This window comes from Chiloscyllium plagiosum, unplaced genomic scaffold (assembly GCF_037043375.1).
Source record: "Chiloscyllium plagiosum isolate Xiang-an unplaced genomic scaffold, Cpla_swu_hap1 HiC_scaffold_31, whole genome shotgun sequence".
Lineage (NCBI taxonomy): Eukaryota > Metazoa > Chordata > Chondrichthyes > Orectolobiformes > Hemiscylliidae > Chiloscyllium > Chiloscyllium plagiosum.
The window spans coordinates 41,925,024-41,952,841 of record NW_028270169.1 but is presented as its reverse complement, the minus strand read 5'-3'; the positions used below and the strand labels follow the sequence as shown (position 1 = coordinate 41,952,841).

The window sequence follows — 27,818 nt, the reverse complement described above, 5'->3', positions numbered from 1 at the left end:
CCGGTCTCTCACAATTGAAGGAATACTCTGCAGCTCTGTTCTTCTTATTCAAAGTGGATAATCTCAGACTGAGACCATAAGAAGTGGAGGCAGAAAAGGACCATTTGGTTCATCAAGTTTGCTCTTCCATTCAGTTTGGTCATATAATTCTAATAAAAATAATCTAACAATTCTCAATTCAAGTCTTCTGCCTTTTGCCCATAACCCTTGATCCCTTTACTGATTATCTATTTATCTCAACTTTGAATATACTTAACAAACTAACCTCTACAGGCCTCTGCTTTAAATAATTCCACAAATTCTCTATGCTCTGTGAGAAAAAAATATCTCCTCATCATCTGTCTTAAATAGATGACCCTACTTTCTGAGGTTATGCCCTCTGGTTCTGGACTCTCTCACAATTTCTCACCATCTACCCTGTCAAGATCCCGAAGAATCTTAAACATTTCATTCAGGTCACCTCTCATTCTAAACTCCAATGAGTACAAATCCAACCTACTCAACCTCTCCTCATAAGAAAATGCCTCCATACCTAGGATCAATTTGGTGAACCTTCTCTGGACTGTCTCCAATTTCAGTATTTCTTTCTTTAGATAAGGGAACCTAAACTCTTCACTGTGAATTGTGGTCTGACTAATGCTTTGTATAGTTATAGCAAGACCTCTGTATTTCTATACTTTGAAATAAAGGGTACAGTCGATTTGCATTCCCTATTACCAATTGAACTTGGATCCCAACTTTTTCTGATTCATCTGCAATGATCCTTGTGGCATGATAGCTCAATGATGGCACTGCTGCCTCACAGTACCAGGGACCTAGGTTCAATTCCAGCCTCAGGCAACTGTCTGTGTGGAGTTTGCACATTCTCCCTATGTCTGTGTGGGTTTCCTCCCATAGTCCAGAGATGTGCAGGTTAGGAGAATTGGACATGCTAAGTTGCCCATAGTGTTCAGGGATGTGTAGGTTAGGGGCATTAGTCAGGGGTAAATGTATGGGAATGGAACTGGGTGGGATATTCTTCAGAGGGTTGGTGTGGACTTGTTGGGCAAAATAGCTTGTTTCCACACTGTAGGAATTCTTTGATCCTCAAATCCCTCTGGACTGCAGCTTACAGTTTTTTTTTTGTGTCACATTTTCTCACATTTTCCTACATTGTATTCCACCTGCCATATTCTTCCCCAATTATTCAGTTTTTCCAAATCCTCTTGAAGTCTCTTTGCATCCTCTTCATGACAACATTCCAATCTAGTTTTGTGTGATCTACAAACCAGTCCAATCAAGGCCTTCCCAGGATGAAGAGGAGGAATTCCCTCACTGCAGCAGAGATGGAGGCCACTGCAGTTACACTGTATGTCTTGCTCAATAAACAACTCATCCTCCAGAATTGGCTGCAGATAAGGGATAATAATGAGGAACTACCCAGCACCCCAGAGCAGTGAGGAGGAACCTGAGCCAGAGCCTGAACAAGACATTATTGCAGTGCCAACAACATTAGAAACGATTGACTCTATTTTTCATTTCCCTCGAACTCAGTACCGCCTTCCTAACCTGCAATCATCTTCCTGACCTCTCCGCCCCCACCTCACTCCGGCCTATCACACTCACCTTGACCTCCCTCCACCTATCGTATTTCCAAAGCCCCTCCCCCATGTCCCTCCTCCCTACCTTTTATCTTAGCCTGCTGGACACACTTTCCTCATTCCTGAAGAAGGGCTTATGCCCGAAACGTCGATTCTCCTGTTCCCTGGATGCTGCCTGACCTGCTGCGCTTTTCCAGCAACACATTTTCAGCTCTGATCTCCAGCATCTGCAGCCCTCACTTTCTCTCTATTTTTCATTTGTCTGGCTTGTCTGGAGAATCAGCACAATACAGATCTCATTCAGGATATCCAACTTCAGGCACAAATGCAGATTGCTGTCAAGAAATAAAGCTAGTACAAGTACAGAAGAAAGTGATGTTTTTCTTTCAAGAAAGTTTGACAAAAGAATATATTGCAATGTCATGTTAATTTTGCACATATCGGAAATACAGTAAGATTTTAAATACTTTTTTTGTAGTGCATTTTAAATGTTCTAAATATGTCATTTTAAAATATTGCAATGCATTTACATCTTAAAGAAAAACTCACTTATCTGACTTCTTTGTGTTCTTCTATGGGACCATCCATCTGCGCTGGCCCGTGTGGTACTCTTCTAGTCATAATCCTTTTCTGTTCCCGGAAACAAATGCAGCTTCTATGTGTTTGATATTTTTCAGTTTTGCTCTGACTGAATGAAAGTGAATGCTTTGTACCATGTGAAGGCTTCCCTATATGTGATCATTCCACATTGAACAATGAGAAGATGGAAGGCCACACTGGGCACTGGGGAAAGAGTAGCACTAGTTTAGAAAGGGATAGAAGATGGGATGAGGTTTTGAATATATGGCTTTGTTTTTAAATAGCAATGGATAGAACAATGTGCACTTGCAAACGTTTCAATACCATCTAAGAGCCCTGGGAAGCATTGGTTTGAGGTTGCTGTCTCACTACATGCACATTGAAGGTTAATTCTGGACAGTCAGTGCCTGACCAAGTGCATAGTTGACCTTTAAAGATGGTGCCAGCACCATGGATCCATACAGTGGTGAGTAATTCTGCCAATGGGAGAATATGGTGGCAGTGTGCCAGTGGGACATGGTGCAGCAGCAATTCAGTGAGTTTTAGAGTTTCAGAAAACCCACTAGATCTCATGGAGAGAAACCCTCCATGAAACATTTAAACATTGATGCATTGCTCATTTCAGGCAAAATTCAGACCAAAGTTTCTAATTTACGTTCTCTACCATTTCTCTATTTCCATTATAAATTCCCCCTTTCTGCTTGTAATGGCCTACATTTGTCTTTGTTAAACTTTTCCTTCTTACATACCAATATAGGTCTGCAGGCCATTTTTATTTCCTTGCGAGTTTATATTCAAATACTATTTTCCTTTTTTTTAAACAGTATCTTTGTCCTCCTATGCTGAATTCTAAAATGATCCCAATCTCCAGGTTTGCTATCACATCCTTTTTCTGGCAACTTTGTAATCCTTCTCTTTTGATCTAACACAATATTTCCCTTTGTTTGTAAGCCCTGGTTAATTCATTTTCTGTTAGGCTTTTGTGTATCAATGGAATGTACCTTGTTGATAATAATATATTAACTCTTTAATACCAGCCAGTGCCTGTCTAATGTCACAGCTTTTAATGTATTCTCACAAAATAACATAGCTGACTTGCTCCTTATAACTTCATAATTTCCTTTTTTTAAGTTTAAGATCCTAGTTTCTATCAATTATCGTCACTTGTTCCTTAAAGGTTCTTTTACATAAAGATTATATATTAGCCCTTTCTTAGTACATTTGACCTGAAATAGCCAGTTCTCTAGGCATAAACATTGTTATACTGTTCCGGAATGTACAACATTCATGGAATTCATTCTCCATAGTATTGGCACTCATTAGATTTATCCAGTCCATATGTAGATTGAAATCACCTGCAAATACTACATTATCCTTGTTACGTGCATGTGCAATTTCCTGAATTATACAATGATCTATATTACCACAACTGTTTGGTAGCCTATCAATGTTTGTTGCTATTGTTGTCAATATGATTGGATGCAATCACATGCTCAACTTTATCTTCTGATCGAGAATCTTCTCTCATACATTGCTACTTACATTATTTCACCTCCTTTTCCCATTTTGTTTATCCTTCCTAGATGTTACATATTGAAGTATGAGTTTTTTTGGAAGTTGTATTGCTTGAGCTTCTGGTTTATCTTTTCCATACTATTTACTGTCCTATAAATCTTAATAATTTCTGGTGCAGACGTTTCGTCCCCTGTCCAGGTGACATCCTCAGTGCTTGGGAGCCTCCTGTGAAGCGCTTCTGTGATCTTTCCTCCGGCATTTGTAGTGGTTTGAATCTGCCGCTTCCGGTTGTCAGTTCCAGCTGTCCGCTGCAGTGGTCGGTATATAGGGTCCAGGTCGATGTGCTTATTGATTGAATCTATGGATGAGTGCCAAGCCTCTAGGAATTCCCTGGCTGCTCTCTGTTTGGCTTGGCCTATAATAGTAGTGTTGTCCCAGTCGAACTCATGTTGCTTGTCCTATGCGTGTATGGATACTAAGGATAGCTGGTCATGTCGTTTCGTGGCTAGTTGGTGTTCATGGATGCGGATCGTTAGCTGTCTTCCTGTTTGTCCTATGTTGTTTGGTGCAGTCCTTGCATGGGATTTTGTACACTACATTGGTTTTGCTCATGCTGGGTATCGGGTCCTTTGTCCTGGTGAGTTGTTGTCTGAGTGTGGCTGTTGGTTTGTGTGCTGTTATGAGTCCTAGTGGTCGCAATAGTCTGGCTGTCAGTTCGGAAATGCTCTTGATGTATGGTAGTGTGGCTAGTCCTTTGGGTTGTGGCATGTCCTCGTTCCACGTCTGCACCAGAAATTCCCAGCTCGGCGAACAGAACCACAACAACGAGCACCTGAGCGACAAATCTTCGCACAAACTTTGGACACCTACGGGCGAGAGACGCTAAGACAAGCCAGGAAATGGGAATCCTGTGCCAACCGCCTAAGCGCCACATACGAACAACTCCGATTCCTGCATGAATGCCAAAAGAATTGAATCTTTCCACCATGTGTCAGATACAGACCACCAGTCAACAACCCACAAGCCAGGGACACAGCCAGACAGAACGGATTCAGGATGATCCAGGTAATGATTACAGACGCTCACAACAGACTTCACAAATACAGACAAGAAATTGCGTGCCAAAAATCGTTAATTTCAAAAACCACCAATCAGGAATGGACCTGGACCATAGAACAGGTCGTCACCATAGTACACACACTGCTAAAAAACAGCACTAAAAGAAAAAATGGCCAAACTAACACACAACAGAGAAGACACCACAACACACACCTGGGTTAGAAACCTCTCCCACAGACAGCTCACAGACACGGAAAGAACAATACTGGCCAAGGGACTCAAGTACAACCACAGGGATGCCAAGACAGCAAACTTCCTAGCAGCATGAGAATGCACACTCAGGAACAATGGACTGACAGAAGAGACACAACAAACAGTGAGACAAAGTATCGTACCTCTTATAACAAGGAAAAGACAAACACATAACCTCAACACCAACGAGAGGGAAGCACTAAAATCACTAAGAAACGATAAGGACATAATCATATTACCAGCAGACAAAGGCAGAATGACGGTCATCCTGGACAAAGCAGAGTACATCCAAAAAGCACAACAACTACTTGCAGATACCAAGACCTACCAAAAGAAGGAGTTTGACCCCACTCCACAGCTCACCAATAGGATAAACAACACTGAGAAATCTACAAAAAGCCGGAGAGATAACCAGGTGTGACCTACAAAGAATGAAACCTGAAAGCAACAACACCTCCAGATTCTATGGACTACCTCAAGTGCACAAACCAGACATCCCACTCAGGCCCATAGTATCACTACCAGGGACACCATCACACAAACTGGCTAAAGAACTACAGCAGAAACTGAAACACCTGATCAGTGGATCCAGACACTCTATACAATCAACACAGGAATTCTTGGACATCATCAGAAATATACACATAGACAAGGAAGAAACCATGGTCTCATTCGATGTAACGGCACTGTTCACTCCTATCGACAAAACCCTAGCCAGAGAAACAATAGCCAACCTGCTGGACATACAGAACAGACAACAGGACGTTGAACCTATCAACAAAGACGGCATACTCAAACTACTGGACCTGTGCCTCACAACACACTTCACATTCAACAACCAAATATATGAACAAATCAATGGCACACCCATGGGCTCACCCATCTCTGGACTCATAGCAGAAGCGGTAATGCAAATGTTAGAACAAACAGTTGTACCGCAAATTCAACCCAAACTCTGGGTCAGATATGTAGATGACACCTTTGTAATCATTAAAAACACAGAAATAGGGAACACACACCGGATCATCAACACCACACTCACAGGAATCCAATTCACTAGAGAGGAAGAAAAGGATAACCAACTCCCATTCCTAGACGTGATGGTAATGAGAACACCTAACGGAGAATTCACCACAAAGGTATACAGGAAAGCCACACACACAGACCAAGTCCTGAACTATGAAAGCAACCACCCCAACACACACAAAAGAAGTTGCATCAAGACACTGTTCAAAAGGGCCACAACACACTGCAGTACACCAGAACTGCAAAAAGAGGAAGAAGAACACCTATTCAATGTATTTGCCAAAAACGGATACCCCCGCAATTTCATCAACAGATGCCTAAGGGAAAGACAACGGAACGAGGACATGCAACAACCCAACGGACTAGCCACACTACCATTATTCAAGAGCATTTCCGAACTGACAGCCAGACTACTGCGACCACTAGGACTCATAACAGCACACAAACCAACAGCCACTCTCAGACAACAACTCACCAGGACAAAGGACCCGATACCCAGCATGAGCAAAACAAATGTAGTGTACAAAATCCCATGCAAGGAATGCACAAAACACTATATAGGACAAACAGGAAGACAGCTAACGATCCGCATCCATGAACACCGACTAGCCACGAAACGACATGACCAGCTATCCTTAGTATCCACACATGCAGAGGACAAGCAACATGAGTTCGACTGGGACAACACTACTATTATAGGCCAAGCCAAACAGAGAACAGCCAGGGAATTCCTAGAGGCTTGGCACTCATCCATAGATTCAATCAATAAGAACATCAATCTGGACCCAATATACCGACCACTGCAGCGGACAACTGGAACTGACAACCGAAAGCGGCAGATTCAAACCACTACAAATGCCGGAGGAAAGATCACAGAAGCACTTCACAGGAGGCTCCCAAGCACTGAGGATGTCACCTAGACAGGGGACGAAACGTCTGCAACACAAATTCCCAGCTCGGCAAACAGAACTACAACAACGAGCACCCGAGCTACAAATCTTTGCACAAACTTTGAAAATCTTAATAATATCTCTTTTCTTCTTTCAAATGTCATTTACTTGCATTGTTTCTTAGATCGTTAAAACCAGGAATGAGCCCTATGCCTTGTTTCTGAGCTGCTTCCTCCACTTAAATGTCTCCCTTGTGACTCAGTGACCAGAGGTGCCCAAGGTGTACTTGGATTCAATGTTAATATTATTTTAGTATGACTTAATCTATTTTGCATTGTTAGGTATTTCTGTGCAGTCCTTAGGCATATTAAGAGTTGAGGTCAGCGAAACTAATTAGTTTGCTACTTCACACTTAGCTATTCCAACCCATTACAAGAATACCATGTATTGCTGTTTTCTCTTCCTATCTGCTGTAGTGTGTAATTGTACATATTAAATGGCATCTGCAGTAAAACTGTCAATTACTATTCCAACTCAAATTTTATTTCTCAAGTTGCCTCCTTCTTAATTTTTCCTAATTTGAAATCATCCATGAATATAACTTAAGTTGAGTTTCTAAACTAAGTTATTAATGTAAATTAGAAACACCAGTAGTTCCAACACAAACCCTTTAGCTACCCAAGTCAGCACTTAATATCTCTGACATAGAAATTTCTGATCTAACCAATATCATCTGCTTCTATTCTTCAGCCAATTTATTATCCTTTCCCCACGTCACCTTGAATCCTCAATGTACTTAGCTTAAATAAAGCCTTTTTTGTATAACTTTACCAAATGATTTCTACGAGTCTAGGTATCACAGAATGTTGGGTTTTCTACAATTTACTTACAACTACAATTCCTCAAAAATGTTTGGTCAGGCAGATGTTCTTTTGGATCCATATTGTAGTCTGCAGATTCACCCCTTATGGATTAATTCTGGTATCTTCTGATTCTTCTGAATTGAGGTAAGATCTTTAGTTTATTTAATCTTCCTTGTCTTCTGTCTACAGTAATGTCCAGTGACTCCTTCATAATGATCATCAATGCCTCACAAACCTCCTTCCATCCTAATAACTATTTGGGGTAAATTCCATCAATTGTTGTAAATTTCTTCATTTCCTTCCCTTTAATCTGCTGAAAGAGGCTATCCTATGCAAACAAAAACTCATATTTATTAAGTATCTTCAGTGCAGTAATATATTCCAGGGGAATTTACGAAGGATGAGTATTTATATTTAGGTATATTTATGACAAGTTTGGTTTTGAGTAGATGGCACACACCACACACACTCAATAAAACATGTGGCATGGAGAGTGTTGTACACAGCAATTCCATACAAGAGGAATTTGAGATGGTTTGCTTACTCCCAGGCTTTCAGTTGTTTGGAAGCCTTGAGGAGTCTATAGCCGAAAATGTGTTGCTGGAAAAGCGCAGCAGGTCAGGCAGCATCCAAGGAGCAGGAGAATTGACATTTCGGGCATAAGCCCTTCTTCAGGAATCAGGCTTATGCCCGAAACGTCGATTCTCCAGTTCCTTGGATGCTGCCTGACCTGCTGCGCTTTTCCAGCAACACATTTTCAGCTCTGATCTCCAGCATCTGCAGTCCTCACTTTCTCCTTGAGGAGTCTATACCCTATGCAGAGATTAATGTGGTAGATTGCAATGGCAATCCACATTTCATTTTTTTGAGGCAGTGTCTCCTCAATTTTGAGCTGCAAATCTGTTCCATGCTTCTGTTATCTTTGGCCACCAGCTACAGAGAAAAATTGGAGGTCCACTTTGTGCATGAATTCCTGGACCTGGACAAAATAACCAGTATCATGTCTAGGAGCAGCCCAAAGGGGGAATTGTTGGAAACCAATGCTTGTCCATCTTCTGTGGCTCTATCCATGCCATGATGACCCAGGAGAGGGAACAAACATGGTCCATGGACTGACTTTACTCCTTCCATCACCATACGGGCTGGAGTCTGTTAACTCCCCAAAATGTTTATTTTAACCTAAATTAAATTTTCCTTTAAAATTTGACTTTATGTTGCACTGCCTCTCAATTAATTAAGTTTATTTTTAAATTAACTTAATCTTTAAAAGAGTAGATTGAAACCTAGATAAACAGACACTTCCAGTAATAAACTTAGATTATCAATAGCCTCAGAAATTTCACATTGTTACATATACAGGGTGTTATGAAACCACAGACGCCTACAGATGATATAACAGGCTTCAATGCATTATAAAAGAGGAGACTGGGTATGATATTGCATCTTGTAATGCCCAAAGCATATGCCATATCAGAGTCTTCATTCAGCATTTACCAATGCTGTCTGCACCATGACTTAATTCCACCTCCATGATTTGCTCAAACTCTTGGGTGGCACAGTGGTTAGTACTGTGTGTCACAGCACCAGGAACCTGGGTTTAATCCCATCCTTTGGCGACTGTGTGGAAATTGCACATTCTCCCTGTGTCTGTGTGGGCTTCCACTCACAGTCCAAAGGTGGGCGGGTTAGGTGGATCGGCCATGGGAAATGCAGGTTAACAGGGATGGGTAAAGGGAGAGGGTCTGGATGGGATGTTGTTCAGTCGGTTGGTGTGGACTCAATGGGCCAACTGGCCTGCTTTCACCCTGCAAAGATTCTATGATACCATGTACTCCTGAACATCAGTGCGGCCACAATCCCTACTTCCAAAAGCAATCAGAAGATACACAAGCACTGTTGCCTCACAGCGCCAAAGATCCGAGTTCAATTTCAGCCTCAAGCAATGTTTGTATGGAGTTTGCACATTCTCCCACTGTCTGCGTGGGTTTCCTCCCACAGTCCAAAGATATGCAGGTTAGGTGGATTGACCATGCTAATTTGCCCTGTAGGTGAGTTAGCCATGAGAAGTGCCGGGTTACAGGGATAGGGTAAGGGTATGGGTTTAGGCGAGATGCTCTTTGGAGGGTCAGTGTGGACTCGATGGGCTGAATGGCCTGTTTCTATAGTGTAAGGATTCTATTCTATTCTGAACCCTGAATTACCTGGCTGTTTGCCTCCTGCCATTATAACCAGATTCCATGAATAAGGAGTTGCAATATTTGCTTTCTTATAAAGTTTGGAAGAAGATAAATTTCTTAATACTGTTGCAGCTGATTAAATGATGTTCATAATATTTTAAAGATTTTTTACAATATACAAGCTAACTAATTTATAAATAAGGATGCTGCAAAAAGGAAAATGAATATAAACCCCATAGTTGATCATAATTGATAGATTTAACATAGGAAGACTGTTTGAAATTTAATCTTTATAACAAGCGATTTGAATACAGGAGTAATGACACGTTGCTTAAATTGCATAGGAACTTGTTTAGACTGTGCATGAAGTACTGTGTGCAGCTTTATTTCAGGAAAGATATTATCACAGAGGGAGTACAATGAACATTCAACAGACCTCTTCCAGGGATAGCAATTAAAAATCACACAACACCAGGTTATAGTCAAACAGGTTTATTTCGGTGCTCTGCTCCTTCATCAGGTAGCTGTGGAGCAGGATCATAGGACACAGGTTGACTCAGACTGGGATACAGACAGACTCTAACCTCACACCCTTAAAACCTGGTCTGAGTTGAGATGTCACCTTTTTTTTATAAAACCTTAAGTTATCTCAAGAATGTGACTGGGAAGTAGTGAATGAACGGAGAGTTGCAACCCATCCTAAAAAATGAAAGACTTAACAGCAATCTAAGTTTATTCAATATATCATTTCATATACATGACACTGAGATCTTTTGCTATAAATTCTGTGTCTTATGATCCTGCTCCACAACTACCTGATGAAGGAGTAGCGCTCTGAAAGCCAATACTTCCAAATAAAGCTGTTGAATTATAACCTGGTGTTGTGTGACTTTTAACTTTTTTCACCCCAGTCCAGCACTGGCACCTCCACATCATGGGATAGCAGGACTATCCTATGAAAAGAGATTGGACAAACTGCACTGTTTGAAATATGAGATGATCTAATTTAAATTTACAAAATACTTGAAGGGATGGGCAGGATAGATGCAGGTAAGATGCATTCTGTGGCTGAGGAGTCTGAAACCAAAGGCACAATTTAAAAATAAGGAGAATGCCAATGTTTTCAAATGGTTTTCATTAAAGGGTCATGAACCTTTGGAATTCTCTACCAAACTTTGAGTATGTTTAAGATCGAGATTGATAGATTTCTGATTACCAATGGCATGAAGACTTATGGAGATAGTGTGGGGGGAAAAAGGCATTGAAGTGATTGATCAGCCATGATTTTATTGAATGGTGGGGTAAGCTCAATTGACTGAATGGCTTATTCCTATATTTCTAGACTATTCCTTTAAATTAAATCTAAAATGCAGGACAAGGGTCAGGTTCAAACTACTAAAAAGCAAAATCAGGATGAGGATGAGAAATTGATGTTTGTACAAACAGTGATCAACAACTAGAACAGACTTCTGATGGAATTAGTCTAGGAACCGCTGCATATTGCAGTAGAGTTGGAAAAAGAGATGTCCAAGGTAGGGTTGTCAGTTTTTCAGATAGAGTTCAATAAGATAGACCCAACATTTTTCAGCATCAGTAATTATATTGTATTGTAAACCACTATTCTAACAGAAGTTTTAGCATCTATATTCCTTGTACTTTCCAAACATGACTTGCACTAGATGATGTATTTACTGAGCTAAGAATGGTGACTTCGCCTCTGTGGGTAGATGAAACATCTCTCTAGAGATGATGAAAGCTGGCTGGACAACATTAAGCTTACAATCTTGAACCCTTGGACGTTGTGACCCATGAATCCTTGCATTAAGATATAAAGGCAGAACGTACAAAATAAATCGCACAAAACTGTGAAGGAGGATGGTGTATGCACCACCTTCAGTTAATAATCTGAAGATACAACAGGCTTAGATGCACTCATGATTTGGAAATGCTAATGATTATATTTCAAGACTGAAAGCTTAATCCACACTGTACAGTACTGTCCAGTCAGTTTACTTCAACAGCAGACCGATCTTTCATCTATGCGTCACACGAATGAACGCAGCCTGCCTGATAAAGTGATTGCAAAGTGGAAATAATCATCTCAAAGTTAGATGATTGTAGTTAAGTAACTAACTGCCATAAGTAAAAGTTCCACTGATCTACCGGTAAGGTGACAAATGAGCCACTAACTTATTGGCAAAAAAAGAGTGCTCCTGGTCTCTGAGAATGAAGGCTTGAGCACCCTCAGTTCTGAGTTACACTCTGCAGTGTTAAGGTTGTGATGATTGTATTGTTTAAGCTGTTGTAAAAGATTGTCAATTAAATGTTTGATTTCCACAAAAAAAATCATGGATCTGACTCCTGATCTTCAATGTTATAGAAGAGGCTTTCACTAAGAAGCATATTATCACTGTACAGCTTCCTCTTATACAAGTGTAAGCGAGACTTAAGTATGATTCATCTCAACACAAGTCGATGATTAAGTGTAAGTAGCTGAGAGCAGTTCATTAGTCATGTCCAACAAGGAATAAATGTGAACAGTGCAACTTCTTTTACAGCAATATTTATTCAAGTTGTTACTGGAGAGGATGAGTTTCATTAGATTGGTGAATGCACTATCTAATGCACTACCCATGAAGCTAAAACTTGGTTAGTGCTTGGCCAGGAAACTGTCTGTCCCAAACAATCATTTCCTCTGAAACTGCAGATTTGATTTGGGAGATTTTATGTCTTCATCATTAGCTTCCTATCCTCATTCCCCTGATGGTCTAAATACATAGGCATTGGTTGTTTTCCAAAACCAAACCCATCTTGATAGGGACTGGCAGGGCATCTAATTGAGGGATGCAGCAATGCAGCTGACCCTGAAACATCACTTACTAGCACCCTGCATCTGGCAAGAGAGGCTAAAAAACATATAATAGGAAAATGTTGGCTTACTTTGCCCTAGATCTATGATATTAAGGACAATTGCGGAGTCCTTCACCCTGCCCTGACTGGGATCAGTAAACCTAGTGGAGATCAAGGATTAAATCTCTTCCATGGGCTGTAGGGTTCAGATTCACACCAGGTGATGGCACTCATCCACTGAGCCATCAGTCAGCCTTGCCTCCTGATTTATTTTGTGGCTTATTTGTCTTAATAAGCAGTGTTTTTGACTGAAATGGCAGGAGTTTGTCTTTTTGAAGGACCTGGTTCCACCCTAGAACATCCATGCCTATTTTAATGAAGGAGTTTGTGTTGGCTTTTGAAAACCCATCAAGGTAGCAATTAATAATTGACCATTACAGTATAATTTATTTGGAAGGCTGGCTATCTTTTCAATAGAAGCTTTAAGTCCCTCTTGATCTCACTCTGAAAACTTGGGACTGTTGCAAAGCCATTTAGAGTCAGTTTTCTGATTTCCAGTGTTTTTCCTATTGCTGGCCTGTTTTCCCTAATTTTCCAGTGTTTCTTTCCATTCCCCATGCCTTTCCCATTTCCACGTCCAGGCCAGTTCCACACTCATTTGGCCTGCAGTTTTCTTGGTGTTTCAGATCTTTCATTGATGTTGAAATCCACAAACCCTGTAAAAAGATGTGAAGGTGAGAGCTTGAACTTTAAAGAAGCAATGCTCCTCTGGACTACACAAACTTAAAAACAGAGGGCAGAAAGCTTGTGTTGCCAAAATGCTTGGGCCAATGTTGACATAAATATCTTGGCTAGTGGCAATTAGTGTTCGCACAACTGGGAATCCCCAGCAATGTAATAAGAATACAAACTCTTAATCCAGCAGGATAGATAGACAACTGCTATTTACCTGGAGATAAAAAAAATTCCATCTATTCTCAGCAAAGCATTATGGGATTCATAAATCATGTCTAAAATCATTCCAAATTATGGACAACACCTAATATTTATTGCAGTTATAAATTATAGGTTTGCCTTCCTATTTTAAGTGCTTTAATTAGTGGGATTAATAAAATGGATGCATTTATTTCCAGTGAAAGGTGTGATTGTTGGATTCTGAAGTTAGTGATTTGGATGGGCTGAGCTCCAAGCCACAAAGCCTTGGGCCTAGGACCTGTCTCCATGCCTCTTGGCAGGGCAAAAGACTGTGAACATCTTAAATCCCTGAAGAAACTGGCAAACACCACGTGCTACAATCCTTCAGGATTCTGGCCATGCATTTGTTGCTTAATCTTCTGCAACATTTCTTGCATCCGCCGCAACTGGAAAACAAAAGAATGAAAATGATTTCGCACAGAGCTATAAGTGTCTTCTTAATCATTCCCCACATCCTTTGCGGGTTGCTACTGGGTCCTTTGCAGCTTGCCAATAACTCTCTGCAGCTACACCCAAATGGAACACAGGGGGACATCAGGGTTGAGGATAAGGTCAGAGCTGGCCACGATGCCCTATGTGCATTTTCTACAGGTGTCACATAATGCTCGGACTCTTGGCTGATTTCCTCCTACTTGTTAACTCTATGACCAGCTGTAACATTTCACTATTAAGAGATTTATATAGTACCTTTCCTCCCTCTGCAATGGTGATCGAAGAGAGGTTAGAAAGGATGAGGCAGGTCAAGATTAATGAAAATCACAACAAATAAATTTTCTGGTGAGCTGCCCACTCCTCCTCCTTCCAAGTCTCTTGAACCAACTGTCCTCTCCTAACTGGATTCATTCAGCGGTAATTAAAACACTTCAGTTTAAGAAATGACTTTACAATGCATTTGTTGTATTCATATTTAAATAGAATATGCAAGGAAGTGAATATGCTAATTGATAGGTTAACCATCATCAGATTCAAGTCTTAAGTGAAACTGTACAGAAGATGAAGTATTAACCTCTGCTGACCAGTTTGATTGATTATTGCCAATTCCTCCAGTTCTCTGATATGGAGACCTTCTATGTTGCCTTGGATTGGACCCTGCTAGGGCACATACCTCCAAACGATTGGCATTGTGATAGAGGTCCACAGATTTGCAGCAAAGTAGGATGACAACATAAAAGTCGTCTGTAATACCACAGGGCTTACTGTTTATATGTAGGAATCTTGAACTGCAATGAGTGGATGATATCAGTAGTGACAAGGTCCTCTTACGAATGAACCCTTAGATCATGCTGGTTTTTGTTTCATTAGTCTCTCAGTGAGAGGTAGCAATAGCCTTGGAAATCTACATTGCCCTCCTAATTGATCCTGGCCCAGAAAAATAACTTGTAATCACAGCAGTGTTCGTCAAACACAATAAAGCACTGCTCTTATTGTCACTGCAATTCTGTCTTTGCTCATTAAATATCTTACTGTCATAGTAGGAGATGCATACTTACACCAGAGAACTGTGATGAGTTAGTATAAAGTTAATTTGCGCATTTACCTCATTAACAATGATTTAGTCCCTGTAATCTTCAACGCACTAAATTATAAATTTAATTGTCCTCAGTCCTACAGGGACCCAACACAAGAAAAGGTTAATTCAAATTGCATATTTCTTACCTCTTCATCCTTCTCCCGAATTATTTTCTCTGTCTCGTTATCTGTCAATCCCGATATAAGGGGAATCGGAAAATCTGTGCCACTCTCCCTTGTCAGTTTGCTGAAAGTAATTGTAGGGATATTTACGTACACTTTCCATTTGATATGCATTGCGTACATGACATATTACAGGAACGGCCTTCGTGTGAAAATCACTGCGGACAGTCGAATAATTAGTGACATGCTTTGAAGGCGCATCAACATCATTATGAAGATCCTAGAACAAACACTTGCCAGGTGTACCTTGAAATAATGTTCTCTATTCACGATATTTAAAAGGAATCAAAGAATTGGTTGGCAAAGCAACTGAAAAATAAGAGTTCTTCAAAAAGGTGGTGGTTAGGTACATGACAGACATATTTCCAAAAGGACGAGAGAATGGTCATTCAAATCGAGCAGTTTTAGGACAAGAAATGACTGAGATGAAAATGAAATGTAAAAAGAATGATAATGTAAGGTTAATAATCGTCGAGAGTCAAGCTGAACGCAGAAAATACTGAGGAGTCTATAAAAAAGGATAAGAAAGATAGAGATTGTTTGCTTGAGAATAGATTAGCAGCTAACGTAAAGGGAAATCCAAATATATTTTTTAAAGACATAAGTAACACACGATAACTAACACATAATAGTGTAGTCACTTTAGGCTGAAGTCCTAATTGAGTATTTTGTTCTGATGTGAGAATTGGTTGCTGCCAATGTGCTGGTAAAGAAACAGGCAGCAGAGATACTGGAGAGGTTAATAATGAAGTGCTAGTTAAAAGCTTTACTGCATTTAAAATCAGAAAAGTCACCCATTTTGAATAGAGTGATGCATTGATCATTATTGATGAAATTAAGCATTTAACCTGTTGAGGTTCTGTCACAACTTTCAAATCCTTGCTGGATAGGAATTGAAGATAAAATCACAGAATCCCCACAGCAGCCTATTCAGCCCATAAAGTCCATACCCACCCTCTAAAGAGCATCCCAGCCAAATCCACCTCCTTCTGTATCTCTACAAACCTGCATTTCCCAAAGCCAAATCTACCTAGCCTGCATTTGTTTGGACTGTGGGAGCACCTGGAAGAAACCCATACAGAGATGGGAGAATGCACAAACTCCGTACAGACAGTCACTTGAGGGTGGAACCAAACCCAGGTCTCTGCTAACCACTGAGCCACCGTGTTTGAGACAAAAAAAACTGCAGATGCTGGAATCCAAGGTAGACAAGCAGGAGGCTGGAAGAACACAGCAAGCAAGCCAGGCAACATCAGGAGGTGGAGAGGTCAACATTGCTGGCGTAACCCTTCGTCAGGACCAGGGGTGGGTGTAGGAAGAGCTGCAAATAAAGGAGGTGATGCAGGCAGGGTGGTGAGGTGGGGATAAGTGAAGATAGGTAGAGGGTACAACTTGGTTAGTCAATAGGAGGAATGAATCTGATAGGTGGCCGAGAGGAATGGGAGGGAGGTGTAGGGGCTGGGAATGGATTCATATTGTTTTGGGCAGGCAAGCAAAAATGGTCAATCTTTCATGTAATTTGTAACAAAATGCTGAAGCATGATCTGTATAATCCCACTTAACATCCCAAAGTCTTTTTAAGCACCTACAGTGTTCAGGGAGGCTCACAGTTTTTACACCACAAACTCCTTTTCAATCAAGGTCTTTGATGGTAGGAATGCTATCAAGTCAATGGATCTTATCTGCAAAAAAAACAGAAGAACTCCGGGTGCTAGAAATCAGAAACAAAGACAGAAATTGCAGGAAAAACTCAGCAGGTCTGGCAGCATCTGCAGGGAAAAAAAATTAATTTCAGGAATACATGGATATGTACTCCAATGTGCCTCTACTTTTTCATACTGTGCAGAATTCTACTACTTATTGACTATTTGCTTGCCTTGATTTTCATCCTCAGGTATATTACATCACACATCCCTGGATTGACTTTTATTTACCATAAGTCTGCTTTCTGATTAGTCCATTGATGTCTTCCTGCAACCTATAGATTTCTTCTACATTATAAATAACAGTCAATTTTTGGATCATCTGGTAACACCTTAATTATGCTCATTTTTAATTCTAAATCATGGTTCAAAGGACAAAAATCAATGGGCCTAGTACTCAGCCCATGTGGATCTCCATTGTGAACAGCATTAAAGTCACAAAACTGCATTGACCACTGAGCCAATTCTGCATCCAACTTGCCACATGAACTTTGGAGCTCCAAAGCAATCAGCTTTCTAACCAGTCTGCCATGTACCATCTCACAATTGTTGCTGAAATCCATCAAGACTACATCAATGTGTTATCCCCATCAACCCTCCTTGTCACCTCTTTATAAAACTCAACAAATGACCTTAAACAAATTCATGCTGGTGAGCTTTAATCAATTAATGTCCTTATCTCAGCTAAAACGGCACGGTAGTTCAGTGGTTAGCACTGCTGCCTCACAGCACCAGGGTCCCAGGTTTGATTCCAGCCTCGGGTGACTCTCTGTGTGGAGTTTGCACATTCTCCCCGTGTCTGTGCGGGTTACCGCCCACAGTCCAAAGATTTGCAGGCCAGGTGAATTGGCTATGCTAAATTGCCCATACTGTTAGACGCATTAGTCAAAGGAGAAAGTGAGGTCTGCAGATGCTGGAGATCAGAGCTGAAAATGTGTTGCTGGAAAAGCGCAGCAGGTCAGGCAGCATCCAGGGAACAGGAGAATCGACGTTTCGGGCATAAGCCCGAAGAAGGGCTTATGTCCGAAACGTCGATTCTCCTGTTCCCTGGATGCTGCCTGACCTGCTGCGCTTTTCCAGCAACACATTTTCAGCATTAGTCAAAGGGAAGTGAGTCTGGGTGGGTTACTCTTCGGAGGGTTGGTGTGGACTGGTTGGGCCAAAGGGCCAGTTTCCACGCTGTAGGGAATCTAATCTAATCTAATCAAAATCAACTGGCCCCAGCTTTCCACCATGAAATGTTAGTTAGACATGGTTTGTCTGTCACAAAAACAATTTGTTGTCACTTATTAACCCATATTCTAATAAATGACAATTAATTTGTTTCAGAATATTGGCCTGGATTTTCAGCAAGCCAGGATGACACAGGAACACTTTAAAAATGGCAAGCATGTCCTGATTCTTGAATTCCACGCCTCATTCCCAGGCTTTCCAATTTTCACCGTGCAATATTCAGATATTAGTGTTTGGGACATTTATTCAATTGACCAGTGATTAATTTTACAAATAAAAGGCCTTTCAAATTGAATAAATTGTTAACATATTCTCCCATTGACAATTTAGCTGCAGTAAATCTGTATTGCCCATCCAAAGATTCTTTAACAATGTTGCTACATGTGTGATCACAGAAAACTGGGTTAGTAGCAGTGGCTGGGGGCAAATGGTCTCCAGCAGGCAGGTTATCAACTTGAAACGGGAAATTCCCGCCGGCTCAGTGAGCTATTGTGTGGCTATAACTGAGGCCACTAGATGGCACAGTATTCTTTTGTTCACACAACCATCTCCACTTTCAGTCTTGGAGTTGATCAGATCTTTCACAAGAATGATTCCGAATGTCTTTTGACACTTATTTTGCTGTTGTGCATTCCAATTTTAAAAACTTTTCTTTATATTCATACTCAAAGTGCCCTGATGCAAAATATTAACAAACATTTAAACTGTGTGTGTCTGTTATTCTACCTTTTTTATGTTCCACATTTTCATTTCCCCCGTATCTGGTGTTAGGGTTGTCCATGGCTGAAGCAGCATTAAATGGCTAAAAGTGAATCTCAGCTGATATAAAATGGCTGGGGAAGATTGTTTTAGCTAAAACAGCATTTTGCCTAATTTGATATTTCAAGTTAAACTGCAAGCTAGAACAATTTACACATTTATAGAAGGTGCATATCCAAGGTGTTGAGATTAAAATAATACACAAAGGATCTTGTGAAATGCAGACAATGGACTTTTTTAAAGCAGTAGCAAGTGCAGCTGCTTGTTCAGAGATGGTTTGATGGGGAACATTATTGAGAAAGGCTGATAGAAGCTTCCATCCCAGGGTGGTCCAAAATCTGAGATTCATCATGGTATAGGAAAGTAGGATCTGAGCCACAGGTTGTATTTAGTTAAAAAATTGCATTTTAAGTATTCAGGCATTAAGGGTTTTAAATGCATTCCAATAGGTATTCAGATTGGAGTCCCCTTGCTGTTGGCATAGTAACAACTGATGCAGGAACTAAAGCCTGGAATGTGGCTGAATAAGACATATTGTGAAGGCCCAAGGATAAGTGATAAAGGGATCTGGTAAACATCATGTGATCATGGGAGTCTCAGAAATATCCATCAACTGATCACACAATCACATGATTAACCTGATGGGATATGTACGAAATCAATTGCTAATGAGATTGGTTTGTAACAACCATAGGCAGGCTAAAAACATAAAAAGCGGACGTTTCCCTTTATTCTGTGAAGAGGCTTCTGGATCTTGAGGTGTTTTCTTCCCACTGCTATGAAATAATAAAGTCCTTTGACAGAAAATTGCACCCATGATTCATTTAGTCATTCCACCCTTTTATCCAGCTCCATTTTAAGTTCATAATATAACTGGAAAACACTAAGCAACAGGAGAGGCTGCAGGCTCTTGCCTATTGAACCAAGCCTAAATCAATCCATTTTCTACCATGTCTTAATGAAATCTTCTGGTTTCATTTTTCAGTCCTATTGCACTGGTATTTCCACATTTGTTTTGGACATTCTTCTGAATTCCTATTGTCTTGTGGTCTGTACACAGCATCACTCATGAGAGTCTGCGACTTTGTTCAGGTTCAACTTATAGTGAAGATTATACTGTATTCTTTGTACCTAGTCTTTTGCTCATATTTCTGCTCCAATTTTCCAATAATATGGGAAACGTTTTCCTTCCTATGCACACTTGCCTAACCTTGCAATTCACGAGCAATTGACTAGGAGATGGACAAAACTGGAACTTTGACTGTTTCACACACCTTAACTGCTGTGGCTAGGTTTCTGACTGTACTGTGATTTTCCCACAAACCCATCGGATTGAATGAAGTGAGGTTTGGAGTTAATTACTCCTGTTCTTCATTATCCTGTGCGTGTGCTAGAATTAGAATCTAGCAAACTGTGCACGGTTATCATATTTTACCAGAAACTCTGCAGTGTAAGTATTGATCTCATTGCATGGGCCAGAAACCTGTTGGTTATACATTTTCAATTCATGGGACACGGAGATCAGTTTTGGGGAAACTGGAAGCGAGACTGTTGGTGTGAATTTCACCTGAGCAGTCTGAGACAAGTGTTCTGACAAACCATGTAGCTGGGGCAGCAGAAAGGACTTTAAACTAAAGAGTAGCAGGAAAGGGTCATGTGAGAAGAGATGTGTTAAAACTAAGGGAAGTAACATGTCATAGAGCAGGGTTACATTGAGATTGATAACCAAAATGTGTTGGGAAGGGATGGAGAGTTCAAAAGTGATAAAAGGAGGGAATTCAAAGCAGTTTGCCTGAATGAAAAAGGTAAATTCACTAGTTGGTTAGCTCAGTTGGCTGGACAGTTGTTTGTGATGCAGCATAATGCCAACAGAGCGGGCTCAATTCCCACACAGGCTGAGGTTACCATGAAGGTTGCTACTTCTCAAGCTCTTCCCTTACGTGAGGTGTGGTGACCCTCAGATTAAATTAACACTAGTCATCTCATTTTAAAGAGACTCTATGGTCCTTTGGGACTATGACAACTTTACTTGACTTGTCTAAAAGCAGCAGTACCTATAACAAAGTAGATGTATGGTAGTACACTTAGAAATAAGTAATGTATTACCTACTAGCCATTACAGAGACATGGTTACAGGGTAATCCAAACAGAGACTCGAAATTGAAGGATACAAGACATTGTGAAAAGATAAACTGGGAAAAGGTAATGGGTAGCATTGTTACTAAAGGATGTCATTATTAGATGATTGAGAGATGGCCCCAGCACAAAGATTGAGATATTGAATTTTTTTGGGCAGAAATAGGAAATTGGAAAAGTTAGAAGTCACTTTTACAAGTTGTTTATAAGCCCCCTAACAGTAGTTGCAATGTACAATAAAGTATAGGTAATATAAACGGAGCACATAATCATGAGTGGAAAATGGCCTTAAAAATGAGTATGTGGAGTGTATTTATTCCAGAGATAGGCAGCAGGTTATTTTAGACCAGGTCATGAGCAAATGAAATGAAATCAATCAATAACAAGTAAAGGAGCTTCTCAGTGACAATAATCACAACATGATAGAATTTCACATTCAGTTTGAAGGGGACAAATGTGGGTCGGAGACGAGTGTTTTAAACCTGAATAAAAGTAATTCTAAGGACATGAAGGCAGAATGAACTAGAGTGAACAGAGAAACCAAGTCAAAAGGCAAGTCAGTAGCAAAGTACTGCAAACTTTAATAACTTTCAGTAAAATATTTAACCTCGTGAGAAAGAAACACTCTTTGAGAAGGATGCACTCGTGGATGAAGATGGAAGCAAAGGTTAGTAATAATTTGAAAACAAAAAACCTAAAGAAATCTACGAGGTTATTTGTAGCTTAGAAGGTTAGTCAGATTTTAAAGACCAGGAAAAATTATAAGTTAAATATGAAGGACATGGAGTAGGAGAAAAAGCTAGCTAGTAGTATAAACATATTCAAATACTTGTAAAGGCCTTTGTATAACTGAAAAAAAGAGTAACTAGAGTTAGAGCTGGCCCTCTAAAGTGTATCTGAGGAACTTATAATGGGAGACAAAGAAATGGTTGGATAGTAAAAGATGTAATATCTCAAAGACACTAAACATCAAGAGGTGAATGGGAGAGGTGATGCAAAGGGGTACAGTCTGGTTTAATGAGTGGGCACAAAATTCAACAGATAGAATATAATATAAGAAAAGAAAAACTTGTCCATATTGACAGGGAAAGAAGAAAAAACTGTCTAATATTTAAGTGGAGAGAGATTGCAGAACTCTGGTCCATGAATCACACGTACTCAATATGTATACTCAGCAAGGGATTAGGAAGCAAAATGGAATGTTGGCATTTATTGCAAGGGGAATGGAAGATAGAAGTAGGGAGGTTTTACTGTGGCTGTATAAGGCCTTGGTGAGACTAATCTAGAACACTGTACAGTTTTGTCCCTATTATTTGAAAAAGGATATAATCACATTACAAGTAGTTCGGAGAAGGTTCATTTGACTCATTCCTGGGACCAGGGACTTATATTGTGGAGAAAGGTTGAATAGGTTTGGGCCATACTTACTGGAGTTTGGAAAAACATGAGAAGTTTTTTGAGAAATATTTAAGTTTCTGCGGTAACTTAATAGGACTGATGCCAGGAGGATGTTTATGGGGAAGATAGAACTGGTGGACACTATTTAAGGAGAAGAGCTTTCCCTTTTAAGACTGAAAGGAAGAGAGTTGCTTTATCTGAGTATCATTAGCATGTGGAATTGTCTTCTGCAGAAGGCAATGGAGAGTCATTGAATTTATTCAAGGCAGAGACAGATAGGTTTTTGCTCGACAATAAGTCAAGGGGTTAGAATACAAAAAATGGAGTTGAGACCACAATCAGATCTGCCCTGATCTTGTTGAATGGCAGAAGGTTGAAGGGCTGAATGGCCTGTGTAATCTGTGCCTAGAACTGATTCCCATCTGCCCAGTGCAAATACATGATCAATGTAAACTAGTGACTAGACAGATTCAGTATGTAATTTACATCTGTACAAATTGTGGAGTATACATGTTGACATTATTTGCACAATATCCTGAGTCAGTTTTGACCTACATCATGTCACATTGTCACAATGTTTTGATTGTAAATGTCCTTCATTTCTCAGTTAAACTCAGGATGTACTTTATATAGTCACTATTACGACCTTCCTATTGGCTTTTGGGATCACTTTAAAGTGATGGGTGATGGCCACAGCACTGAAAATCAAAATCTAACCAAACAGTGTGGTAAACGGGTACTATAACATTAAGCTTGACTTCAGAAACCTGACAAGTTCATTATTTGGCAAAATTAATTGGCAAATTAATTATTTGGCAGAGAAAGGCCTTTAATTTGTAATGCATCCTCAGGACATTACCAAGTGTTTTATAGCCAATGAACTCTTTCTGTAATATATTTACAATTGTTAGTGGCCCAAACAAGGCAGTTGGACTCCGCACTGAAAAATGTGTTGCTGGAAAAGCGCAGCAGGTCAGGCAGCATCCAGGGAGCAGGAGACTTAATGTTTCAGGCACAAGCCCTTCTTCAGGAATCTGAAGAAGGGCTTATGCCCGAAACGTCGATTCTCCTGCTCCTTGGACGCTGCCTGACCTGCTGCGCTTTTCCAGCAACACATTTTTCAGCTCTGATCTCCAGCATCGGCAGTCATCACTTTCTCCTAGTTTGACTCTGCACAGCAGGATCCCAGTGAATGATCTATTTAATCTCATCACTGACCAAGGGAGGAATCTGACTCGAACTTCAGTGCTATTCCTCAGAAAAACACAGTCTGTTTGCCTTTTTGCTAAGTATTAACTTCACTCGATTGAAGGTATGTCGCTTCTTCCTTTGGGCAATCTTTCAGCCACTCCGGTACCTCTGTTAGAGTTTGATGTGATGTCAGGGTGAGATCACATGAAGCAGCCTTGTGTTAATTGTGTCTTGCTTACTGCTGGAGCTTTTTCTTTCTTATTTCACTCACAGAATATGAGCATCACTGGCTAGGCCAGCATTTATTGCCCATCCCTAATTGTCCAGAGGGCAGTTAAGACTCAATCACATTGCTGTGGGTCTGGAGTCACATGTAGGCCAGACCAGCTAAGGATGGCATTTTCTTTCTTAAAGGACATTAAGCAAACCGGATGGGTTTTTCCGACAATTGACAATGGTTTCATTTCATCATTTAGACTTTTATTTCCCGATTTTTACTGAATTCAAATTCCATCATCAATCAAGGCACGATTCAAACCAAAGTCCCCAGAACATTACTTGTCTCTCTGGCTTAGCAGTTCAGTGATAATACCATTAGGCTATTGCCTCTCTTTACAGTAGTTATCAGGATAAAGCTGAGTAGTGGTGGAGATAGACTTCCAAATGCGCAAAGAATCATATGGGAGACACCTGAAAAAGACTTGGCTGAGGCATGAGTGGGAGTGGGGGAGTGGGGGTGGGGTGGGAAAGGTGGTTGGGAAAGTTTGCAGAAGGTCTTCATTTTGAGAGAAGTATGCAGAAACAGGAGGACAATTCCATTCCTGGACCATCTCCTTATATATTTCAATCAACACCTTGTCTGCAATTTGATTGCTTAATGAGATCCCACACTTGCCAACAGTGAGCTGGGGTTAAAGAGGCTGAATTATAACCAGCAGAGTTGCAGGGACAGCAACACTGGCAATAATAACTTGCATAATGCCGAGAAGCTTTCAATAGACAATAGACAATAGGTGCAGGAGTAGGCCATTCTGCCCTTCGAGCCTGCATCACCATTCAATATGATCATGGCTGATCAGCATTAATCAGTATCCTGTTCTTGCCTAATCTCCATAACCCTTGATTCCATTATCCTTTAGAGCTCTATCCAACTCTTTCTTAAATGAATCCAGAGACTGGGCCTCCACTGCCCTCTGGGGCAGAGCATTCCACACAGCCACCACTCTCTGGGTGAAGAGGTTTCTCCTCATCTCTGTCCTAAATGGTCATCATCGGGCCCCGGGGACTTATCAACCTTCAGACCTAACAGTCTGTCCAACACCAATTCCTGGCAAATATAAATTCCCTTCAGTTCAGGTCCTTCAGCCACTGTTACCTCAGAGAGATTGCTTGTGTCTTCCCCAGTGAACACAGATCTGAAGTACCAATTCAACTCTTCTGCCATTTCTTTGTTCCCCGTAATATATTCCCCTGTTTCTGTCTTCAAGGGCCCAATTTTAGTCTTAACCATTTTTTTCCCTTTCACATATCTAAAAAAGCTTTTACTATCCTCCTTTATATTTTTGGCCAGTTTACCTTCGTATCTCATTTTTTCTCTGCGTATTTCCTTCTTCGTAATCCTCTGTTGTTCTTTAAAAGCTTCCCAGTCCTCCGTTTTCCCACTTATCTTTGCTATGTTACACTTTTTCTCTTTTAACTTTATGTTTCTTAACTTCCCTGGTCAGCCACGGCCACCCATGCCTCCTCCTAGGATCTTTCTTCCTTTTTGGAATGAACTGATCCTGCATCTTCTGCATTATACCCAGAAATATCTGCCATTGTTCCTCCACTGTCATCCCTGCTAAGGTTTTGCACCATTGAACTTTGGCCAGCTCCTCCCTCATAGTTCCCTTTATTCAACAGGAATATTGTCACTTCCGATTGTACCCTCTCCCTCTCAAATTGCAGATTGAAGCTTATTGTATTATGGTCACTATTTCCCAATGGCTCCTTCACTTCGAGGTCCCTGATCAATTCTGGTTCGTCGCACAATTCCAAATCCAGAATTGCCTTCTTTCTGGTAGGCTCCAGCACCAGCTGTTCTAAGAATCTAACTCGGAGGCACTCCACAAAGGCTCTTTCTTGAGGTCCAATACCATCCTGATTCTCCCAGTCTACCTGCATGTTAAAATCCCCCATAAAAACTGTAGTAACATCTTTGCGACAGGCCAATTTCAGCTCCTGATTCAACTTACATCCGACATCCAGACTACTGTTTGGGGGCCTGTAGATTACTCCCAGGAGGGTCTTTTTACCTTTAGAATTTCTCAGCTCTATCCATACTGACTCTACATCCCCTGATTCTAGGTCCCCCACGCAAGGGACTGAATATCATCCCTTACCAACAAGGCCACCCCACTCCCTCTGCCCGTCAGTCTGTCCTTACGATAGCACGTGTAACCTTGAATATTCATTTCCCAGGCCCTGTCCACTTGAAGCCACGTCTCAGTTATCCCCACAATATCGTATCTGCCAATTTCCAAATGAGCCTCAAGCTCATCCATCTTATTTCTAATGCTTTGTGCATCCATGTATAGTAATTTTAATTTGTTACTGCCCTCACCCTTCCCATCAACTCCTATTTCACTCAACCTTACAGCATGATCCCTTTTTGAGTTTTCTGCCTCATTGCCTTGCAAGGAGAACCATCCTGTGGTACTCAGAGGTAAAAGGGAAAACAATGACCACCGTTCGTCAGTTTCAGAGGAAGCAATCAGGAGGAGTGACAGTGGTATTTAGGGTGATAGTTCATTAGGCATGACCAGCAACACAGAGGAAAATGCAGGGAGATAGGGGAGGGGACAGTGGTAGAGGTCTAGGTGGTTAGGAGGTGAGGAAAAGAATGTACAAGACACTGAAGATCCAATTTAGAGGAAAAGAAATTTTGGAGATGGGGGGAGCCGATGTAAAGGTAGGAATTTAAGCATGGGCGAGCATTTTAAATGAGGCATTGGCTAAAATAAAGCCGCACTGGATGAAGGGAGCAAGCTACAAGCCTTTGGGTGAAGTGATCTTTTGAGGGACCATTAGAATATTTAAGCTCAGATATCACATTGGCATGGATAAAATGATGGATGAACTTGAGGCGGAGGTGAGTAATGTTACCAAAAGTGGGAGAAAATCAGTGATAGAGCTAAGATTGGACTTTGCTGGTGGGGCAGGGTGTGGGATGTGACTTTGGCTGTTAAAAGTTAGTTCAGCTCACAACAGTGGGAAAAGGTGTTGGGCCAGAGAGTAGTTTATTCATCCTTTTCTTTTAAATGATAAAAGTAAAATCATGAAGGAGAAAATGGAATGTCCAGGATGTTATTTTTTTGATGTTTTTGTACAACAAAAGGTCCTAAACAAAGACAAGTGACTGGGGCTACCATCATTGTCTCTGCTTATAGACTGGTCACAGCTGCTGGTTTCAGTATCAGTGTTTGTGCTCAATTAATTGCAGGAACGATGGGCCGATTGTCCTTCTTCTATACTGTGACACATCTGTGATTCTGAATTTCAATAACTCATGGCCTTTGTGGCCAGTAATCCTCAGCTAATCTGCTCAAACTACATATCACTCTGGGCAGACTCTCGTAACACACAACCAAAGGCAACAGAGTCTAATTTATTTCTTGCTCAAGAGAAAATGCACAGTTTCTGTTCTTTTGATATCTAACAAGAAACTGATTAAAGCCTGGACTGTAGTCAGAGGGTCGTTGCAGCTCTGGACCTCTCAAACAGTCTGACAATGTCCTTCAAACTCTTATCAGGGATTGTCGATGTTTATTTGGTATTGCCAGACAACAAAGTTCTCATTTCATTTCTCTGTCATTCATGCCATCCCGAGAGGTATTTCACTTTAGCTATCTCTTGATGTGATCACACTGTTTAACACCATCTCTGCTGTCAAATGCCATGG

At 40.7% G+C, this 27,818-nt stretch overlaps 1 protein-coding gene and 1 pseudogene across 8 annotated transcripts in view; one reads left to right on the top strand and one right to left on the bottom strand.

Moving 5' to 3' along the window:
* Positions 1-4,902: 4,902 nt before the first annotated feature.
* On the top strand, positions 4,903-11,401 carry LOC148141914 (uncharacterized; annotated as a pseudogene).
* A 1,087-nt stretch (positions 11,402-12,488) lies between these two features.
* The window catches only part of LOC122564112 (septin-5-like), a 124,636-nt gene continuing 109,306 nt past the window's right edge, over positions 12,489-27,818 (bottom strand). For all 8 annotated transcript variants that reach the window (XM_087977480.1, XM_043718685.2, XM_043718690.2 and 5 more), the window contains 2 exons: positions 15,423-15,522; positions 12,489-14,152 (listed from right to left, as the gene is read on the bottom strand). In XM_087977480.1, the coding sequence (XP_087833606.1) occupies positions 14,081-14,152; positions 15,423-15,522 (172 nt within the window). In that variant the 3' untranslated portion in view covers positions 12,489-14,080. The remainder of the gene's footprint in view (positions 14,153-15,422; positions 15,523-27,818) is intronic.